The sequence below is a fragment of the Calidris pugnax genome, unplaced genomic scaffold, assembly GCF_001431845.1.
Source record: "Calidris pugnax isolate Ruff unplaced genomic scaffold, ASM143184v1 scaffold1, whole genome shotgun sequence".
NCBI lineage: Eukaryota > Metazoa > Chordata > Aves > Charadriiformes > Scolopacidae > Calidris > Calidris pugnax.
In genome coordinates this window covers 12,410,975-12,427,310 of record NW_015090800.1, presented here as the reverse complement: position 1 = coordinate 12,427,310, position 16,336 = coordinate 12,410,975, and the positions used below count along the sequence as shown (strand labels likewise).

The 16,336-nt window shown below is 35.8% G+C and overlaps 1 protein-coding gene across 1 annotated transcript in view; it reads left to right on the top strand.

The window, feature by feature from the left end:
* The window catches only part of SLC41A2 (solute carrier family 41 (magnesium transporter), member 2), a 54,613-nt gene that overhangs the window by 10,776 nt on the left and 27,501 nt on the right, over positions 1-16,336 (top strand). The window contains exons 4-6 of the mRNA XM_014937531.1: positions 5,498-5,569; positions 6,420-6,564; positions 8,382-8,528. Of these exons, the coding sequence (XP_014793017.1) occupies positions 5,498-5,569; positions 6,420-6,564; positions 8,382-8,528 (364 nt within the window). The remainder of the gene's footprint in view (positions 1-5,497; positions 5,570-6,419; positions 6,565-8,381; positions 8,529-16,336) is intronic.

Below are 16,336 nucleotides of genomic sequence, written 5' to 3'. Positions count from 1 at the left end.
GGGTGTCTGCTTATTTTTGTGTGTCTGTCAAGACTGTAACATGGCATAACTACGTTTTTTCTACATCCTCTTTCTTACATATTTGTCATAGTTCTTTTCTGCATCTCTGAGGCTGTTTCATTCCTTCCTTTTTCTAGCCAAAGCCAACCAGATTACCTTACCGTATAGTTTTTTTTTGTGTGTGAATAACTATAATGAGCAGAATATTCTAATAACATCGCTAAATTCTTTCTGGTACCTGAACTGGGTATCTCTGTAACACACTGCCTAATGCAGTGCTTTTCCTTTGTAAGATGTTTTTTCTATTCTCCAGCAAGGACCCAGTGTCTGCCTGTTCCTGCTCGAATGAGTCTTTCTAGAAAATGTTTAGTCAAAGGTGTATATAACTCCAAATGAGACCTTACTATGGCTTTGTAGAACAACACCTCCCTATTTCTCTCAAAATTTGCTCTTGAAACTTTTTATAGGTTTATATGTACTTATTTTCCTAGCAGTGTCAGATTTAGACCTCACAGTCACTTTGTGATCAGTGAACGTGTCCTAGTATTTCTCCTTTTGTGTTATTTCCAGCTGTCACTCCAGTATTCTGGCAGAAATATTATTAGTCCGTAAGTGCATGACCTTGCATTTGTATTGTTGAATTGCATCTGTTTTCATTGCTGTAATCCTCAAGGTCATCCAGTTTTTGTACAATATTGCAGTGCTTTGTATTGACAAGGTCTCCAAGTTTTCTGTCATTAGTAAATTTCATTGCCACATTATATTGAGTTATTGCCCAAATGCACACTATGATGGACATAACCTTAGCAGTCCTATGCATGTTTGCTTGTGTCATGCCCATTATAGAAATTGATTACTTTTGCCACATCAATTCTTTCCTACATAAGAATTGACATGTTTTATTGTATCTTTATCAATTCCACCCTGAGCTATTTAATATTTTTTTCTGTTTAATTTTAGTGCTCTTACTTCTCTGTTTCTTAACAATATTTTGTGTTTAAACCTTACTGCATTTATTGTCAGGCATGAATATTTCTGTCTTTTACCTTACTTTTTTTTTGGTGTTGGCTCGTTTCTTAATTTGTTCCTGTGGCCTGAGGATTGAAAGTGCTTGTATTACATAGTGAAAAATATACCAAGTCCAAGATCTACTAGTGCCTTACTAAAGGTTTAAAAAAAAAGAGGGTCAGAATCAGCTCCATCAATTCTGTTTCCATTAATGGGTTCTTTAATTCTTTGTTTCAATTCAACTTAGGACCTTTGCCAGATCATGACTCCAGAACTTCTTCTCTGGGGCAGTTAATGGCTGATTTCCCCATCCTCGCCAATGCCATCTATTTGTGAACCTCGCAGCTCTTAGGGGACATTTGGAAAAGGGTCATGCAGGGTTTCTGCACTGGGAATCCTGAAGTTGGTTCATATTATCCATCACCTGTTACCAAAAGTCAAGGAGTTGGTCCCCCTCACACATACACAGAAAAAGAATACTGGGGTTTCCCCAGCACTGGCTGTGTGTTCAGTGGTTAACTAAAATTGGCATAATGAGGTTCAAGCCACTTCCCCTCAGCCCAAAATGACATTCTTGAGAATATCCCATTAACTGTTTGGTAACATGGTCTGTAGATGTGTTGAGCGTGATTTTTCAGAGCCAATTTGTCCATTTGAAGCCCAGGCTCCTACCAAGACTCAGCAGCCCGTTCTGAGAGGGCTTACTTTGAGGAGTGTTACCAGAGCCACTCACCACTGTCATTAAGTCTCACGAAGACATAAATCAGCTGATGCTTCAAAGGTTTTTACTCAAGCATGCCATGAAGGCTTCCTCCCTGGTACCAGAAGTGGTTGTGTGTCTGTCTTGGCCGAATCATTTCAGCCTGTTCTGTTCACAGCCTTCCACACTTAATTAACTGGCTACAAAGAGGGCGGTGAAGTGTACATTTCTTCAGACAATGCTATGTGGCATGTGGGAGCTCCAGTTTCTTTGGCGTTGCCTGAAGTCACGGTCACAGCATTGCTGGCACCAAACTACTTCCCAGCATTGCATCAACAAGACTTGTGGGTTTTTTGTTTTTTTTTTCATTTGTTTTCCAACGCCTCTAATTTCCTGGTATGACCTCTTTTTTTCGAGAATCATGGTAGACCCCAGAGTAAGTTACACAAGTAATTGAAATACTTTCTGGAACTTCCTTAATCATATTGTAGGTTCACTGGACATAGTTCACAGGGAAGAGGTAGAGGCGTGTCATGGTTTGGTGAACATTTTCTCTCTCCTTTGCCAATGGTGGCTCTGATTTTTTTCTAGTTGGTGAAGAGCTCATCAGTAAATTCTGTGGAGTGTGTGTGTATGTGTGCACAACACAGTGAAGGTTTAAGGGAACAATATTGTACAAAATAAGAACATTATAGATTAATCATTATTAAGATACTGCTAGCAAGATTATATTTAGCTTGTATATGTGAAAAAAACTGAAAAAATGGCTTTTATCTTGCAAAGAACCTTCCAACTTTCTTTTGTGTATCTTTTGTCACGCTCAACTCCAGTTGCAATATGCACAGCTCTGAGAGCTGGTTGGTTTTTCTAATTTCTTAATGTTTCTAATTGTTAATTACCAAAAACAAACCAAAAAACTATGGAAACCTGCTACATGTTACATGAAACTTCTTACAGGTGACAACTTTGGCTTTGTTGCCAGATACAAATTTGAACTCCAGGAGATTGCCTTGATTACTCGGCTTCCCCCAGGTTTCAAAAACAGGTGCTGTATCATATTGTAACACTCCTTACTGGACAATTTAATCAAAAGTTTGCTACTGGACCTGCCATTTACATGCCAGTTCTCTCAGACTTCTATGGAAGAGAATGTTCTGACCTTTGCAGTCTTCATGTTGATTTCATTGATCCCTACTCTCCTAAGCCATCCAATCTTTGGTCCTGTCATCCTCATCCTGAGTGAAAACTGAAGGAGTATATTAATTCAGGGTATATATTAACAGTTATTTGGAGGCAGTTGTATGATTAATCTTCCTTTATTTGACCTAAATTTGCAGTAACTGCCTCCTCTCCCCACATACACCCCCCCCCAAACACTGTCTAAACTAAATGCAAGACTGTGCCCCTGTGAATAGCTTTACCTTTGAGGAGGAAATTTCTAACATGAGTTCAGAACTGAAGCTAATTCATATCCTTCTTGCTCCATTTAGTTTATAATTGCATCTGAATTTGTGTACAGGTTTATCCTCTTGGGACTGTAAACTAATTATCTTTATTGTAGTTGTGTAGTCAGCCATAGAGTAATGTTTTGTTAGCAAGTTTCTGTTATCCATAATATATCTGGTTTCAAGTTTTACTTAATCACCTTCATTCATCTTGTTGCCCAAATTCCTGTTTGGGCCGCTTGTTACTGGTCACTCACAATTTCCCATCCACTTTAGAATCAGTCATTTCACTAAATATGTCTAAAGACTGTGGTTTTAATCTATTAATCTACCTTGTGGCATAGCTTGTACTTCTCTTTGGTGTCAGTGTTCATGTAAACTGTTCTCCCTCCTTCCACTGCTGTGCTGTGTGAGGTGTACTTAGGTCAATTCCCCATTCAAGCACAATATTTATATTGTGTGTTTTGTATTCTTCAGCTTTCTTCTGTAGTTTGAGTCACTGTCATTGTCTCAGTTCACACTGTTGCCTTTTCTCCATATTTCTTCTTCTTTCTTTCTTTATTTTTATGAGGAAGTAAAAAAAACCCAACAACCAAAAACCAACAGCAAAACACCACTGATCCAGTCACCCATGTGAACTTATGCAGACTCTTGTTTTGACTGTGTGTTATCAGGTTTAGGCATTAGCAGTATGACTTTAGAAACTTTTTGTTTACATCCATCTATTCCACAGTATCACAATAAACTTGATCTTACTTTGTGAAAATCTGCAGCCCAAAAGTGTCATCCTGCTCTTTTTCTCCCTTCCAAAATCTAAGAGCATTTGTGCATGGCTGCATGTGATGGATCAGACAATTTAGTTGAAGATAACGGCTTTTTGCTCCATGAAAAAAAGTGTTTTCCACAAACCAGCAAGCAAATTTATGTTGCCATGAACTCACTCATGGGGCCGGTAGATCTAATTCAAGAAAAAAAAAAAGAACTTATAGCTGATAGTAGGGGAGAGCAGAACTATGCCTTTTTGCAGCAGCTCACTTTTAGGCTGGATCAAGCATTTTGCAAGATCATTGTTTTAACAGGGATTTTTTGGATACTTTTCAAAAACTTCTTCAAAGGAGAAGAAAAGCAAAGCTCTCCATAGCCTGCTGTTTCTTTCATTTAGCATATATGTTTAAGAAGGATGTAAAGGAGATTCTTAGCTGCACTTCCTTAAATAATGCTGTAATATTTAAATTTAATGCATGTATTTGCAGAGCTTTGACTGTACTTTGAACACGGGAAAATACTTATAGTGTAGATTGAGATAGTGTCTTACTATATTCCTAAGTCTTTAAGTTAGCATTTCTTTTAATACTTTGTTCCTTACAAGTCACTACTATCACAAAATTGAGCAAAGTGGAAAAGAAAGGTAAGTAAAATCAGCTGGAAAGAAATTATCAGAAGAGGAAAAAAAATCACATTAAGACTTTCTGTGTTTTGAGAAGTATATTATCTTATGAATTAGTATTCTAGGGGGAAAAACCACTAACATTTATGCTCAACATGTAAAAAAAAGTTCAGTTATCTCAAAAGGGAAGTTAGGGGAAGTGATTTTAAATATAGTACAGCAGTATGTACTTTTCTTCAGATGTTGTCCTCTAACTCAAAAAATAAGTAAAAGTAGGAAATACATTATAAAAGAGTATGTAAGTGCTTTTTCATTTTTTAGAATAATTTATTTTCTGTCTTTCCAGCTACTGCCTTAGGACTGGACTTACGTCATTTACGTCATAAGTCCCTAGCTGTATTGTACAAATGAAAAGTTAGAATCCTAAACAGTATTAGATGTAGTTTCTCATGTTTTGTAAGCACTTGCTGTTTCTCTGTGCAGGTAGTTTCACTGCAAGCAATAAGCATATTTGCATGAGACTGTGTGTGTCCACACACACATGTAAGCACACATTTCTCTATTGGCTTATAGAATTTAAGGGCCACAGGAACAAGTTCAGACTAAAGTGACTGAACACTGACAAGTTTCCCTTCCAGCCACTGTTCTGACCACTGGTGATCCTTGGACATTCCTGGAATGAAGGTGCCTAGTGTATCTTGCACAGTAAGCTAATGTTAAGTTCCTATATGAAACTGCATCAAGTTTAGCAATTTTTTGATAGATACTGTAAGTACAATTTAAAATCAACAGCGATGTTTGGCTTGAAAAAAAGTATAGCTTGGTTTTAACTTGCTTCCAGAACGTGTCTTTTTTTAATATGAGTTGAATTATTTGTGGGGCTCTGCCTTGTTAGTGCACTTTCAAGTAATACAATTTTAAACACAAGTTTCTGAAATTCTTTTGTAATTTTGACAGGTAAATATTGGAAAAATGGATTCTCCCATTGAGAAATGGAACCTAATAATTGGCAACTTAGCCTTGAAACAGGTAAATATAATGGGCTTGTTTGATTAACTCTTGTGAGTGAAGTTATTGGCAAGCATTGGTAAGTATGGATGCATGGACATGGACGGTGTTAATGGGAAACTAGCTCTACTACACTGCCTCATACTTAACATACAATATTTACCTGACTGATTTTTTTGAACAGTATAGTTCTCTGAAACAATACGAGCTTATATCTGTCAGAAGAGGTAAACTATTCTTTGTGATTGCACCAAGGGTATTTCCTTATTAATTTTTCTGAGAGAAGATCTGAGGATGGTTAGACAAAAAATTCAGATTTGGCCAAACCTTTTAAATTTGACCTCTCCAAAGTTTTCAGTACTGTATTTGCATTGGATTCAACGTTTAAAGGAAGTATGTGATAGACCTTTTGGATAATAAACAATATTTTAAATTGCTAATTCATTTGAGGAAAGGTGTGTTTATTCTCCAAAGCAACTATTTCTTAAGATTAAGAACCATTTTATGTTCATGTGTTATAATACAATATGCTCAAAAAATAGACAAAATGTTTATGCTGTGACTTCACTGTTTTAAGTGGCTTAGAAACCTGTTCAGGCATTTCACCTTTGGCTCCTGGTAAATCCCCAGCTCTTTTATTTGATTTTACTTTTGTTATTCTTGAGTCTCTGAAACGTTGGTAAAGCCTTTTCTGCTGGCATAAGATTTTTCTTCTTGTTCACTTAAAGTTATCATCTCTACAAAATAGATAAACATTCATCCTTTACACCTTGCAAATAAATGTAAATAGGAGGAAAGAGCAACAGAAAATGATTCTGTAGTCCTCTTAACTTCATCAATTTTAAGAATTGTTCTTCTTTTTCTTTTCTAGGTTCAGGCAACAGTAGTTGGTTTTCTGGCAGCAGTGGCAGCAGTTATATTGGGCTGGATTCCAGAAGGCAAATACCGTTTTGATCATTCGATCCTCCTGTGTTCTAGCAGTGTAGCAACTGCCTTCATAGCTTCTCTTTTACAAGGTAAAAGTAGTATATATGTTACTTTTTCCAGTTACTGAACATATTAATATTATGTTGCTATTCCTTAAAAATTCAAATCCAGTAAGGTTTAATACATCTGAAACACAGCTGAGGATAGGATGCCCTTTTGCAATTTCCATATAGGTCTGCATATTGCAATCCTCTCCTGTCATATTCTTTTGAAAGATTTGAATCCTGAGTATATCTAAAGCAAAAAGTATGCTTTTTTTAGATTTCACCTAATATGATGGAGACCTTTTCTCCCCTGCTTTCTATATTCATTAATGCACAAAGTATACTTTTATTACTAAACTAATAAGTTTATTTGTAAGTAAGCTCAAGATATTAGCTCAGTTGAATCCAAACTTCTAGTTGCCCATGCTGCTAATATGTTAGTTTGTGCTCTGCTTTGTATGTGAAGAGAACAAATTGGCTTGTTATGGGAAGGGTTTGGGCCAAGTTCAAGTCCCTCTCTCCAAACAGTGCCAATGTCTGTCTGGAGCCATATGGTGTGACGAATTTAATCTTCTCTTCCCAATTGTCAGGAAACATTTAACCATAAAAGATGGTACTTAATGGACATGAGGGGGGAAAAAGTACCTCTACTTGAGATATATTCTAGTGAAAATACATACTCTATAGTCTTAATAGTAAGTCAAATAAAATATTTAACTTCTTTTTTTTTACTAATTTGAAATGCTTACTTATGTGAAAATTACAAAACTGTTAAGTTTTGTGTGGAATTAAGAACACACTTTTTTTTTAGTGACTACAGAGCCATTGAGTTTGATCATGCACAGAATAAAGAGCAGCAAGAGAACGAGGGAAAATGAGTGCCTTTTTTTCACTTCTCACGTATAATTTGGACATTAAGAGAAATTGTGTTATTTGGTGATGGGCCAGTACAGGAAATTACTGTCTAAGCTTCATCCTCCTACAAGTGAAACAGGTGCTTTTGAAATACTGTGATACTACAGGATCATTTAAGATTCTTTTGAGAATTTAATGGAGTATAACTCTTTAGGCAGTTTTTCTGAAAGTGAACTCCTAATGTAGCATACAATACATAATACTGCTAAAACACATGAAAATTATAACGCTGATTTTTTAAAAGTTCTTTAAAGTAACATAAAATGGGGAAATTACTGAGGTTATGCCAAAGAAGACTGTTAATAACAAAGTGAATTTTATTTTTAGTAGCCACTTACATTCTGCAGGGAAATGCCTCTTAAAAAGGTAGTGTTGCTGTTTATAGGAAAAAAAAAAAAGAAACAAACGTCCTCAATTTAAATGTTTTAACAGTATAGCAAATAAAATTTTTATATGTTGTCTAGTTTTTAATTTATGACGTAGCTTCTTGACTTTTGGTTCGAAGTCCATGACTGGAATTCTTGCACAATATCAGATGTCAAAGTTTTAATCTAAGGGTTGTTTTCAGCCTAGTGTAATTTAAATTTTAGTCAGCTAAAGTTAACAGGGTGTAAAATAACACACTGCATATTTTTATCTTCAGGAAATAGCTGATTTATAATGTCAATAGTTCTAATTCTACTCATAAGAAAAATACTTCATTGTACAGATTCTTCTTGATTTTTTATCTGTGTGACCTTACTGTATTTTTTTTAATATATAACCTAATTTTTAAATATGGCTAAAACTTAAAACCACAGACATCATTCAGGTGGAAAGAACAATTGTCCTGTGACAAAAACACTGGCTTCTTGTTTGTCAAGTTTGGAAGAGCTAATATCTTGGAATTTTCTGTAGAGTTGCAACAGTAGATATGATTACAGTACTGCCTTTTTTGTTGATTGCAGGAATAATAATGGTTGGAGTTATTGTTGGATCAAAGAAGACTGGTATTAATCCTGACAATGTTGCCACTCCTATAGCAGCAAGTTTTGGAGATCTCATCACTCTTGCTATACTAGCATGGATAAGTCAGGGTCTTTATACTTGCCTTGGTAAGTATATTTCTAAGTGTGTGTGTGTGTGTCTCCCTAGGGACCTGTTTTGGGTTAGGAGGGTGGGGAGAGGTTTAGAAAACCTTTTAGTTTGAGTGACGCTTTTGTCAACATTTATACCGTTGAACGATGAATCTTGGGTTGCAACATTATGCCATGATCTTTTTTAAGATGATAGAAGTCACTAACCACAATTTTGGCACAAACTACTGGTATCTGGAAGACTCTCAGAGCATCACAGTCAATCTATGTGTGAATTAGAAACTTTTTTTTTGGCTGAATTTACTCTGCTTTCTTGGGGGGAAGGAAAGCTGTCTTATCCAAGTTTTCTTGAATGCCCACCCCTAAATCAAATATTTACTTCCCAGAGCCCTTTTGATGTGTTCTCCCCTTGTACTGAGGGGAAGTGGTTGAATTGATCAGCTGCTGGGAGAGGAGTTCGGCTTTAAGAACTTTTTTGTAAGGGTGTGGTTTTAGACAACATTCAAGTATAGTTTGAGCTGTAGCTTTGCCCAGAAACCAAAATAACAATAATTTAAGTGCTTTGAGTAACAATAGCTAGTCTACAATAAGTATGTATACAAAGAAGTGAAACCTAATTTTAGATAGATTTGTGCTTTGTGATTGCTACGGCTTTAAAACGATTTACACAAAGACTACTGTGAGTTTCCTTCTGATTCCTTCCAAGTGCTTTCCAGCTCCCATTGCAATACCTCCTTGTTTCCTCATTTTTACTACTCCAGCTTCCAAGACCAGTTTCCTCAGGTCTCCCCTATCTTGTTTCCCTGACAGTGTGACACTTCCATGTTTCCCTGATGTTTCTTGCACCTGGAATTGATTTTTACCAGCATTTCCTTCTGCTTTTCAGGACATGAAGTACACACTTCCAGCTTCTCTAGCAGCCCTAGTCTCTTCCGTTTTCTTTGTTTTGTTTTGTTTCATAAATTTGATGACTGTATTTCAAACATAAATCTGCTATTGTAGCTGTAGCTTTCTTCAGAACAGCAGTTCTGCCGTGAAAGATGAAAAAATCTATAACCACTCTGAATAACTAAGCAGCAAAGGAGAGGCCTTTGCTTGTGAATGACCACAGAGGGCAATGATCTAATCCTAGTTCATGTATTAATTCTGTCTGGCTTCTTGATGACAGTTTTTTATGGTTTGCTTATTTCCCCACTAATAGCTATGAACAGGTGAATTATATGTAAACAGCTCCAAACTAATTTTCTTATGAATGACTTTTTCTTTCAGTCTGTAATTCTTCTACTCATCATTTGCATATTTCTATAGTCCCTTTGAAACTGTTTTTCTGGTTTCTAGCACCTGTACTGTCTAAATCCTGTTTTCTTAAAGGAGAGACCACTGAAGAAGGTTCATCATCACTATGTCTGCTAAAGTGGAATGTGCCTATAATTATTATTATTAGAAGTATGCTCAGATAGTAGCTGATGTAATAAAATGCTTGATTGTCACAAAAGAGAAGTGAGCTTGGAAAATGAGAATGAGGAACTCAAAAATCAGTCTTATTCTTCCTGTTTTATCTCTCTCATGAAGAAACAAAAAGTATGAAAACATTTTCTCATAGGAGAATGTTCAGAATAATATTTAAATTAAATTATTGCTGCAACTGACTGCTTCCGTAGAAACATATTTCAAAAGTGTTGGTGTGATGTCAACCTGTTTCAGTGTGCAATACAACCATTTTTAATATTTTCTATATTTTATTAAAACTTAAATTGTATTGTTTATTTTGTGACTATTTAAATAGTTTATATTATATTATAGTAACATTTCTCAAATAAAACTTCCTTCAAGTACATCTTTTAAAAAAGTTTATAGACTTGCAGTGAAAAGAAAATTAATAGAGATTTTTTTTAACCTCTCTTCTTTCTTTTTTTCTGATAAAAACACAGAGGAAGCATCTATTCTTATGAAATTTGATGTCTGTAGCTAGTGCTAGGACTGGGATAACACTAACACTGGGATAACTGGGAGTTTAGCTCTTTAGAGACTGTTTATCAAGATTTACTGCTGTGCCTAAAAGTCAGACCAGACTGGAACATTGGGTTATTCTGCTTAAAAAAGATTTCAGGTCCCAACAGCTGATGTGTTTGATTGGAATTCAGTTCAAAATTAGGGTGTATGCTAGTGAATGAAGTGCCAGGAAAGTTGGTATTACCAGCTAAACGGACAGGAGTTAGCTAGGAGAGAGTTTGCTAGGATCAGTGGCATATACTAGCTCTCTGAGTAGGTCTGGAGTTGGAAGAGATTGTCAATTCTCCTTAACACTGAGATTAGATTTGGGGTTAGGGTTATGATTAAAATTAATTCTGGTCAAGACCGGGTTTGATTTAAAATTATTAATGCTAGACTTCAGACTTTAAATGTTAACTAGGAAGTATTTCAAGTGAAGCTTCGTAGAAACTTACGCCCTGTAGATCAAACTTCATTTTTTTAAAGTTTTGGTTTGTAAACTACATTGTAATGAATATGCCAGTGATTTTTCATTTGTTTCCTAAATCTTTTCCCTACAAATATTAGTTTCTTATGTACTTGCATTGTAATGTTCTCTGTATAATTGCCTAAGTTGAATCCATATGACTCAAAGGCAGTAAATCATTAATACTGTTTTTAAACAGCTTCCTCTACTCCTTTCCATTTTTAAAAATAATGGCCACAGGCAAAACTTAGTTACATGTGCTGGTATTTTAAGTAGCTGGATTTTAATAGTAGCAACATTTGTCATTTGTGAATAAACAATATATATTATTTTGTGACTATATCTAGTACTGCTTCCTATGCTTTATATAAATCACAGATAATAGGTTTCTCTTTTTTAAAGGAGTAACTAATTACTACTAATATTTCAGTTTCTTCTAAAACATTCTTTTTTTTTCCTTTTTTCTTTTTTTAAAATCTAAAAAAGCCAAACAAAAAACATTCAACCCCTAAAAGAAGATGGGGAAAGAAACTTGGACTTCTTTCTTCATTTAATACATTTCCAGAAATTTACATCTCTAGTTACAGATGACCTACTGTATCTCAGAGGAATAAAAAACAGAAGTGGGGCCAGTTTGCACCGATCCTTTGCCGCTTTTACAGCTGTCATGGCCACTCACATGTTAGTCTGCCATTCAGTTGAAAAACAGATCTTACATATGTGTAGGGGGAAGGATTGATGCACTCAAGTACGCTTCTAAGAGTTACTCCCAATTGTCTTTCTGTATGGTCTTCTGGAAATACTTTTTTGGTGATATATGTAATTTTCTAGTTACCACTAAAATGGCTGCTTCTGCTCTTTCTATTTTTTCAATGTCTTTTTACTTCTTTCCCTTGGGAAACAGAGACTCTTTCTAAAGTAAGAAAATACCACAAAACCCTTGGAAATGTGTGGTTTCCAAGATGCATTTAATTGAGCTCTGAAATAGTAACAAGGAATAAAAGCATGGAGTAGCTTCAGCTCAGGAGAGGTATATAAAGTTGTGAATGGCAGGGAAGAGGCATTCAGAAAATGACTAGGCAACATGTTAAAAACAAGTTAAAGAGATTTTGTAAGCAATACATGATTGGGATGTGGAATTACTACCTGATGTGTTAAGAGTAAAAAAGTGATTTTAGAAAACTATTTGGGTAAGTTAATCAGAGAAGAATCCATTGAGGAGTATGGAACAGGTGCAAACAGAAACTTGAGTGATGAAATCCCTGGGGCAAAGAGCAGCAGAAGCTGGCAGGGCACACTGAAAGGCACATCCCTAAACTTGTGATTTTCTTTTCTTCTTTCCACAAGCCTGAACTGTTGACCATAGTCAGACACAGGACACTGGACTAGATCACACTTTCAGCCTCACCCAACCCAATACAGATGTTCTTATGTTCTTTCTGTTCTTTCTTTACCTTCTCAATGCTAGAATAACAATGGGAATATTATAAAGAAGCCCACGGTTTACAGGGTGGTAATGGTGCAGATGGGATTTGCTTCTGATCTGTATTCTGAATTAACTGTTTTCCCTTATGATTTATTAGCCTAACTACTCAAATGTACTGAAAAAAAATGTAATTTTCTGGCTCCTTTCTGCAGGGAAAGAGTTGTTTTCATATAAAAAGACTGGAAAGGGGAAATTATTAATGTACAAGCTTTCTGCTTGTCTGTAACAGAGCTGTACACCCGTGCTCAGCCTTTGGTTTGAGAAGATACTTCATGACATACCCAGAAGATGCTGGGGAAGACTGTATCATTCTTAACGAGGCTAAAGCCAATTCAAACATCTTGTCTGGCCACCATCATATATATAATTTCTTAGAAGTTCATCTGAGTGCCTTAAAAAAATATTGGCAAAACTATCAAAGATGGCGATTCAAATAGTAAAAGGTTGACAGCTCTATCTGCCTTAACAACTCCCCTAAAAGAAGTGTATCTGTGAACCATTGTTAAATAACTGGGGAAAAGCACTAGAGGGCTCTCCAGGACTGTTGCAGGGATTCGGCTCCAGTTCCTCGAACAGAACAAGGGGAATGCTCTGGAATAGGAAGATGCAATATATTAAATGTGGAGGTCTGTGTTGCTTGTCATATGTCAGTTATGATCTGAAGCCTTTGTTTAAAGCTTTCCTTTCTTGTCACAGAATGCGGCTTAAAGATAATAATTTCTCTCCCCTGCATGTTGGATCTGGGTTGAGAAGGCAAATTGTGTGATTCACATTATTATTTTCAGGTTCCTACCAGTTGCTCTGAAGTAGTATGTTTGCAATTTACCTCTTAACTCCTACTAGAGGTTGCATTGATTTCAGTGGCACCGCAGTGAACAGTAAGTCACAGCAGATACGCGGCACAAGGAGTAAAACATTGCAACATCCGAGATCTCTGAACTAGAAGATTAATTTCTATCACTGTTTACTGAAGGGATGAGGGCTTAACATAAATGAAGATCAGTAAGGACTCAGTTGAGAACTTTGTCTCTTTCCTCTTCTCTCCTTCCTTTTTTAATTTAAAGTTACAGTGGTCAGAAATTCATTGAAGAGTTGAGTGCTTTTAGGAGTTGATCTTCCACTGTGGGATGGTACAAATTCTATAGCAGATCCAGGTTGAGCGATATTCCTTTTACCATGTAAGCTACCTGCTACAAATCTATCAAAAATGGAGTGAAGTGAGCCCTAAAAGAGGAGTCATTTAGTCCCTCTTCCCATTCTCCAGCTGTTGTAGAATACATTTTCTTCTTCTGTGAATTACGTGTAAAGAGGAAGATGGCTCACCCTTCCTTAAAAGATGCATTGCAAGGTTAATCCCTTTTTAGATTCTTATAGTAATGTGGTCTACAGTATAGTCTCTTATAGCTAAAAAAACTCCAAAAAACTCCTGTGCTCTGTTCCTAAGAGTTAGACTGGAGCTGAGGAGTTTCATAGGTCCTGTAGGTAACTGGCGTTTATCATGGCTCACTTGTGACGGATTGTGGAATATAATTGTAAAATATTAATTGTTCCTATAGTTCTGTTTTCAATTAAACTTCATAGACAGGCAGTAGAATTTGAAGTTCTGGTAGGGAGCGTTTGCCCTGCCTTAATTTTTACATCATCTTTGCCTTAAAAATCCCGGGCAGGGTGTTTTTCAGTTGTCTGGTGTAAAGCTTGTAAACAGATTAATAAGTATGCCTGGTTTCCTCCTTGTTTAGCAGCATGGGGATGGTTGGTGACCTATTTATTTGTTTATTTATCATTCCCTCTAGCACTTTAGAACAGACAATCCCAATGCAGTGCTGGTATATTATCATAGCAGAAAGTTTTTTTAAAAAAAGAGTCTAAGCTCTGGCTGTGTCTTGTCCTTGGAGATCCCCGCACTCCTGGCTTTTGTTCTTTTAAAGAAACTTGTGACAGTATTGCAACAATGGGGTAGCTTTTATAATCCATTTTATGTCCAACTCCATTTAAAGGATTCAGTTATAAAACCTATTTTGTAGGTTTTCTCTGTACTTTTCTCCATGATGAAATTAAAACATTCATTTTTACTAAAATGTTGAACAATAAGGCCAAAAGAAATTAACTCCTCTCACTTGCTGTTGACTCAAATGAACAAAGCTGAGCCATTGCTGACTAGTCTTGGAAGTCCTATCATAGTGTGTAAAAAACCAAATCAAAGCAAAGAAACCCCAAACCCCAGAAAACCTGGTTGCATTTTGTTTCATGTCTGTCTTTTATATCACAATGCATTTTGTTTTTATTGCTATAAAGCACATATTCACCCTCTTGGAAGTTCATCTAACTTTTGCTTTGTTTGCTTTAAAAGTGTCAGTTTGTGTCATTTTATGGATGCATATTTCCTTACCTCCTGTAGCTGCTGTTAACTAACTTAAAATATGTTGAGTTCAGCTAGTGAAAGGTTTCATACTCAGCTATGGGTCAGTCATTTTTTCTAAGATTTGTAAAGCTACCCTTGCTTCTGGTTACTTGCTGACTTCTGAAGTGGTCCTGTTCTACTGCAGATATAAATTATTTTGATTATAATTCATTAATCATTACACACTAGCAAGACTGTCTTCTTATATTGGCTTTTTCCTTTTTTTTTATACTTCTTACAAAACATTTCTGTGGCAGGAAGACATGTGTATGTATATTTTATATTTTACATCATTATTATTTATTTAGAAGTTATCTTTTAAATAATTCTAAGGAATTACATTATATACTTTACTTATTTTTAGTGTTCTTTGTAATTCTTGGACTGCATTCTTGGACTAGCTCTGCAAGCTTGGAGACTGGTGCAGATAGTTAAATAGTCTCCCTTTTTTCATGAACATGTTCTAACAAGTTCTTTAGTTGTTAGTGGGATTAAAAAAAAAAAAAAGAAATTATTGTAAAAGCCATACTTTTTTGAACTTTAACTTCCTTTCCTGTTTTGGTAGAAGTCCTGCAATAAAGAGTTCAGCGGGTTCATTTTTGACGTACAAGTGAAAGAATTTCAAAAAATAGTGATTAATTAGGGTAATGCTTAACATTGCATCCGTATTTTGCTGCTCAATGTTTGTTTGCAACAGGGGATCTTTGCTGACCAGTGGACTTTACCTTTTAATAAAATTTAATAAAATTGCCTCTCCAAAAATGTGGCAAAGACTTGGAACTTATTTTGTGCCTTTTTATATTTTACTAAATATACTACTTTAGAGCTATTCTCTCATTCTGACCTTTAAATCAGTAATTGGGCATCTGGTACATGCTAATGGCTCCATATGAGAGGAATAGACGAGAGGGAGAAAGAAAAAGTAGCAGGGGTACAGTATGATTTGTGTCTCGGAAAATAAAACAAAGAGGGGAAAAAAGAGAGAGGAAAAAGAAAGAAGTTTCAAAAATTTAAATAAATATATATAGAACGAATGATGCCTTTCCATGTGACCAATTATAGTGCACACAGGTATCTTTCTTCATTAAAAGCGGAGGGAAGGATGTGTTAACCTGGGCAGTACGCTTTTGTCTTTTTTAGTAAGGTTGATAAAACAAAACTATAATTATCGAATAAAGGAATCATGTAGTGTGTGTGCTCTTTTGAGTAAGAACTCTTTACATTAGGCCCACCTTGTACTCTTTCTTCTCTTGAATGAGAAGAAAGAAGGAAAAAAAAGCACCACAAAGGAAGGAGGAGATACTATGCTGTAGAATAGTTAGATAAGTAAAGGAAAAAATTACTTCTCTTTCGGGCTTTGTCTCATTCTCATTCTAATAGCTTTCTACTTTTAGCTTACCCACTGAAAGATATCTTACTATCTTTTCTGCTGGCTCCACTGCAGAGGTTGTTACCAGTCAATGCAGAAGGATAGTAACTTC